Source organism: Oncorhynchus tshawytscha, linkage group LG04 (genome assembly GCF_018296145.1).
Source record: "Oncorhynchus tshawytscha isolate Ot180627B linkage group LG04, Otsh_v2.0, whole genome shotgun sequence".
In the NCBI taxonomy this organism is placed as follows: Eukaryota; Metazoa; Chordata; class Actinopteri; order Salmoniformes; family Salmonidae; genus Oncorhynchus; species Oncorhynchus tshawytscha.
This window is the reverse complement of record NC_056432.1, coordinates 40,658,349-40,664,078: the sequence shown is the minus strand read 5'-3', so window position 1 is coordinate 40,664,078 and position 5,730 is coordinate 40,658,349. Positions and strand designations below refer to the sequence as shown.

At 42.8% G+C, this 5,730-nt stretch overlaps 1 protein-coding gene across 1 annotated transcript; it reads left to right on the top strand.

Moving 5' to 3' along the window:
* The first annotated feature begins 1,533 nt into the window (after positions 1 to 1,533).
* On the top strand, positions 1,534 to 5,224 carry ptger4a (prostaglandin E receptor 4 (subtype EP4) a). Its single transcript, XM_024418119.2, has 2 exons — positions 1,534 to 2,878; positions 3,436 to 5,224. Exons 1-2 carry the CDS (start codon positions 2,099 to 2,101, stop codon positions 4,003 to 4,005), a joined length of 1,350 nt encoding a protein of 449 aa, XP_024273887.1. The 5' UTR covers positions 1,534 to 2,098; the 3' UTR covers positions 4,006 to 5,224.
* The last annotated feature ends 506 nt before the right edge of the window (positions 5,225 to 5,730 follow it).

Here is a 5,730-nt window from a genome sequence, read left to right as displayed (position 1 = left end):
TCAAACATAAAGATATAAAACTGTATTTTTTTGTGAAGAATCAACAACAAGTGGGACACAATCATGAAGTGGAACGACATTTATTGGATATTTCAAACTTTTTTAACAAATCAAAAACTGAAAGATTGGGTGTGCAAAATTATTCAGCCCCCTTAAGTTAATACTTTGTAGCGCCACCTTTTGCTGCGATTACAGCTGTAAGTCGCTTGGGGTATGTCTCTATCAGTTTTGCACATCGAGAGACTGAAATTTTTTCCCATTCCTCCTTGCAAAACAGCTCGAGCTCAGTGAGGTTGGATGGAGAGCATTTGTGAACAGCAGTTTTCAGTTCTTTCCACAGATTCTCGATTGGATTCAGGTCTGGACTTTGACTTGGCCATTCTAACACCTGGATATGTTTATTTTTTAACCATTCCATTGTAGATTTTGCTTTATGTTTTGGATCATTGTCTTGTTGGAAGACAAATCTCCGTCCCAGTCTCAGGTCTTTTGCAGACTCCATCAGGTTTTCTTCCAGAATGGTCCTGTATTTGGCTCCATCCATCTTCCCATCAATTTTAACCATCTTCCCTGTCCCTGCTGAAGAAAAGCAGGCCCAAACCATGATGCTGCCACCACCATGTTTGACAGTGGGGATGGTGTGGTCAGGGTGATGAGCTGTGTTGCTTTTACGCCAAACATAACGTTTTGCATTGTTGCCAAAAAGTTCAATTTTGGTTTCATCTGACCAGAGCACCTTCTTCCACATGTTTGGTGTGTCTCCCAGGTGGCTTGTGGCAAACTTTAAACAACACTTTTTATGGATATCTTTAAGAAATGGCTTTCTTCTTGCCACTCTTCCATAAAGGCCAGATTTGTGCAATATACGACTGATTGTTGTCCTATGGACAGAGTCTCCCACCTCAGCTGTAGATCTCTGCAGTTCATCCAGAGTGATCATGGGCCTCTTGGCTGCATCTCTGATCAGTCTTCTCCTTGTATGAGCTGAAAGTTTAGAGGGACGGCCAGGTCTTGGTAGATTTGCAGTGGTCTGATACTCCTTCCATTTCAATATTATCGCTTGCACAGTGCTCCTTGGGATGTTTAAAGCTTGGGAAATCTTTTTGTATCCAAATCTGGCTTTAAACTTCTTCACAACAGTATCTCGGACCTGCCTGGTGTGTTCCTTGTTCTTCATGATGCTCTCTGCGCTTTTAACGGACCTCTGAGACTATCACAGTGCAGGTGCATTTATACGGAGACTTGATTACACACAGGTGGATTGTATTTATCATCATTAGTCATTTAGGTCAACATTGGATCATTCAGAGATCCTCACTGAACTTCTGGAGAGAGTTTGCTGCACTGAAAGTAAAGGGACTGAATAATTTTGCACGCCCAATTTTTCAGTTTTTGATTTGTTAAAAAAGTTTGAAATATCCAATAAATGTCGTTCCACTTCATGATTGTGTCCCACTTGTTGTTGATTCTTCACAAAAAAATACAGTTTTATATCTTTATGTTTGAAGCCTGAAATGTGGCAAAAGGTCGCAAAGTTCAAGGGGGCCGAATACTTTCGCAAGGCACTGTATATTGACCTGTGGTATAGTTAGCAAGTGGAGAAGCATAGTGCATAAGGAAAGTTCCAGAACACCTTGATAGGAGAGGCACATGTAAGCAGATGAAGAAATTTGGCTAGGATGGAAGAAATTATATAGTAAAACCTGAAAAATAGTGAATGTAAACCAGGGGAAAAAACGTACTACCCCCCCTCCAAAACTACACAGCCCTCCCCAAAGCAAAAAAAAGTTAAGCAACCCTCCTCTAGTTTGGACGCCCCCCATCCCCCCAGTAATTTTCGAACTGTCCCTTACAGATACTTCAGCAAAATCAACGGAACTCGTAAACAACCGTTTTAAAGGCGTTCTAACTTCTGTTGTGAGTAGATCGGTTCAGCTCACATTCAGCATGAATATTTCAATCATGTTTGATAAGTTTAATTTATGTAGATAATATGCCTAAAGCATCTACAGTAGTCTTTACTTGTAAAAAAATGAAGTATAGCTTATAATGTGAATGAAGTATTTTTAAAAAATATATACAATCTGGACATACTACAATGAGTAACAATACTGTGACCGGGAGGACCATGGTCCCGACTATACCTTCCATCATGTTTATTTTCGGAGTGGTGGGAAATGTAATCGCCATCGTGGTGCTCTGCAAGTCCAGGAAAGAGCAGAAGGAGACCACGTTCTACACGCTGGTTTGCGGTCTGGCGGTTACGGACCTTTTGGGGACCCTCCTGGCCAGTCCAGTCACCATCGCCACTTATGTGAAAGGATCTTGGCCAGGCGGGGACCCACTCTGCCAGTATTTCGGATTCATCCTCCTCTTCTTCTCTTTAGCGGGGCTCAGCATCATATGCGCAATGTCCGTAGAGAGATACTTGGCGATAAACCATGCGTATTTCTACAACGACTATGTAGATCAGAGACTGGCGGGGTTGACTCTTCTGGCTATCTACATCTCCAATGCGCTTTTCTGCGCTATGCCTAGTATGGGTCTGGGACAAGTCAAAAAGCAGTACCCACAAACCTGGTGCTTCATAGAGTGGCGGAGCAACGTGAGTACTGATGCCACATTTTCTTACATCTACGCGGGATCCAGTTCGATTCTAATTCTGGCCACGGTGATCTGTAACGTCCTGGTGTGCGGGGCTTTGATCCGGATGCACCGGCAGTTCGTTCGGAGGATGTCGTTGGGGACAGACCCAGGGCGAAACACAGACCCAAGAAGGAGACGCAACTTCGGGAATCTGGCCGGCGCGGAGATCCAGATGGTGATTGTACTCATATGCACCTCAGCGGTGGTGCTCATATGCTCCATTCCACTAGTTGTAAGTTTCTCTTCTCACTTTGAGAACCATTTTACACATTTTCCTAATCGCACAACGACTATTTTTTATTATTTCCGTACAAGATACACATGTACACACGATTTGATATTTTACGCACAATGCCTGTAAGTCATTGTGACTTCATGAGTTGTTAATAGTCCCAACCTGACATTAGAATAGTTTTCTCATAGCTGATTCGTATAGTAGTGTAGGCCTATATTGCATATTCTGCTTTGTATGCTGCTCACATCAGTCTCCATAAGGACAGGTGTGGCTTCAGACAGCTAGATCCATAAAATGCTTAGCCATGATTTGTTGAACAATTTGGCAATACATCACACACACACACACACACACACACACACACACACACACACACACACACACACACACACACACACACACACACACACACACACACACACACACTTCAATTAGATTAAATTACATTTATCTTGCAGGTGTCAGCAAGCTGTATAAAACATACATATCAATCAATTCAACTCAGCTGGGCAAAATAAGGTGATTCAATTCCATTAATTACCTCTCCCTTGCAGGTGCAGGTGTTTCTGAACCAGCTGTATAAGACTCCGGTGGAGCTGAGATTGGAAAAGAACCCAGATCTGCGGGCGATCCGCTTCGCTTCCTTCAACCCCATCCTGGACCCCTGGATCTACATCCTCCTCCGCAAGGCCATGCTCCTCAAGCTCATTGAGCAGATCAAATGTATGTTCTGTCAGATAGGAGCACGGCGGCAGCAGAGACAGAACTGCCACCAGTGCCCCTCCATCATCTCCTCTCGAGAGTCACCCTCACTGGTATCCCGCGAGCTGAGGGAGGTGTCCAGCACCTCTCAGACTGTTCTCTACCTGCCCGAAGGAAGTGAGACGTACACAGGAAGCTGTCATCACACAGGAGAGCAGTTTGGGTTCCGTACTTCCTCTGTCCAAGACCCCCGAAGTTCTTATTCATCAGGGCAGAGCAATACAGAGGACGGGAGCAGAGAAGCGACACATCTAACCAGGGACCTTTCTGGTGTGGCAGGAAAGACCACTCAGTCATGTGTGAAAGACCAGGCTCTTCATGTGTCGCTAAGCAATGAGACAGTACAGGAGAAATGCATATAAGTCTTGTTTATTTGGATTCCCAGAAGCGGTTACTTTCTCAACAGCTACTCTAGTACTCCTCAGTCCTCATATTATTGTGAGGTTTCTGTGAGTCAGAGGGATGCCACACTTACATTGAAGGGACTGTCTTCAGACTGTCCAAGATGCCTTCTCTGAGGTAGACAGCTTCTGCTCTCCTAAGGGACTTATTTGGTTGGTGGAAGTGTTAGTAAAAGCAGAAATAAACTGGCACCAAGGCTGACTCATTTGACATTCTCTCAAGATGAGGTATGGCACATTTAAACAACGTTAAGAAGCTTTTGGGAAGCTAGGTAGAGGGAGGAAGAAGTAAAAACAACAGAGACACAACTGAGAGAGAGGATGTCTGCTCTGCTTTGATGTCAAGCTACCTTGACCAGAAACATCCATGTTTGTTTCTTTTCCACTCTTCTTGCACTGGTCAGGGAGCAAGATTGTCTCCATGGCTTAAAGGCCCATGACTGTACACTGTAGCTCAACAGTTTAATCACTAGCTTCTTTCAATCATTGAGTAAACTTTGTATTTAGAGCCGAGGTTGCCAGTAAACAAAAATTATTCCGATGTACAGAAGCGTTATTAAGATTAATTGAAGGGAATGTAGCATGGGGCCTGAAGTAACGTGCCATGATTGCCAGGACCAAGGAAAAATCCGTTCTCACAAATACCTTTGTCTTGAGAAGCTTTGCTGTCTAGAGAGAAACATTGAGACTGTTTTGCATCACAGAATAGATTTAGAGAGGTTATAGGGCAGTAATATGTGTGTAATAAACATTATCCATGTGTTTGTCCTTCCGGTGAGAAGTATGACAAATTATCCAATTAGAATGCTTTTTAGAATGCCTTTGTCATGGAATGAGTTGTGCCAACATGCAAGATAGTTAGCCAAACACAGATTCTCAGTGACCCACCGCAATATTGTCATTGTCATAATTTTGTGACCTATGCAATTTCTTCTCTGTGAGAAGATGCAAGTTATTTAATCATGTCATGAAATGTTACATCAGTATAACATAAATATGGCATATCAGGCATATGGCATATTTTAAAATATGTTCCGGTATATCTGTAAAAGGCTTAAAATTACAGAGGTTTTTCATTATAAATTCACTGTGCTTGCGTTATATCCACCCTATAGAATATTCATGTAAGCAATACGTTCTGAAAAGGAATAAAATGGATTAACAGTTATTGAGACCCACATTTTGGCTTCAAAGATAAGTGCATGACTCCATTTCCTTTGGACCACTAATGAGACCGTGAATGTATGTATGTGCAAAAAAACATGCACTTAGGTCAGTGTCTCAGGTTGTGTGTGTGTGTGTGTGTGTGTGTGTGTGTGTGTGTGTGTGTGTGTGTGTGTGTGTGTGTGTGTGTGTGTGTGTGTGTGTGTGTGTGTGTGTGTGTGTGTGTGTGTGTGTGTGTGTTATTAAACTACATGTCATCTAAGAACAAGCGGAAATCATTTATGCAAGCATAGGAGGGTTTTCACACTCAGATTTGTGACAGAGTTCAGAGGTCATATTATGACTCCGATAAACACACGGATGCTACTGAAAGGTACAGGCCACTACTTTCCAAGTTTACACAAGCATAATTGGGAAAACAAACCCTAACTAATTTGGGTCCGAGGCTGTTAACGATGAGTTCAGGTTCAAACACGCAAAATAATCCCAGATCTTCTTTTTGGTAACAGTATGTGCGCACAG

What these genes read in the sequence shown, in the direction of transcription:
- ptger4a (XM_024418119.2), top strand. Translation starts at nt 2,099, where the DNA reads ATGAGTAACAATACTGTGACCGGGAGGACCATGGTCCCGACTATACCT. An exon ending in TATGCTCCATTCCACTAGTT is followed by an intron (nt 2,879 to 3,435) that starts GTAAGTTTCTCT and finishes TCTCCCTTGCAG; the next exon opens with GTGCAGGTGTTTCTGAACCA.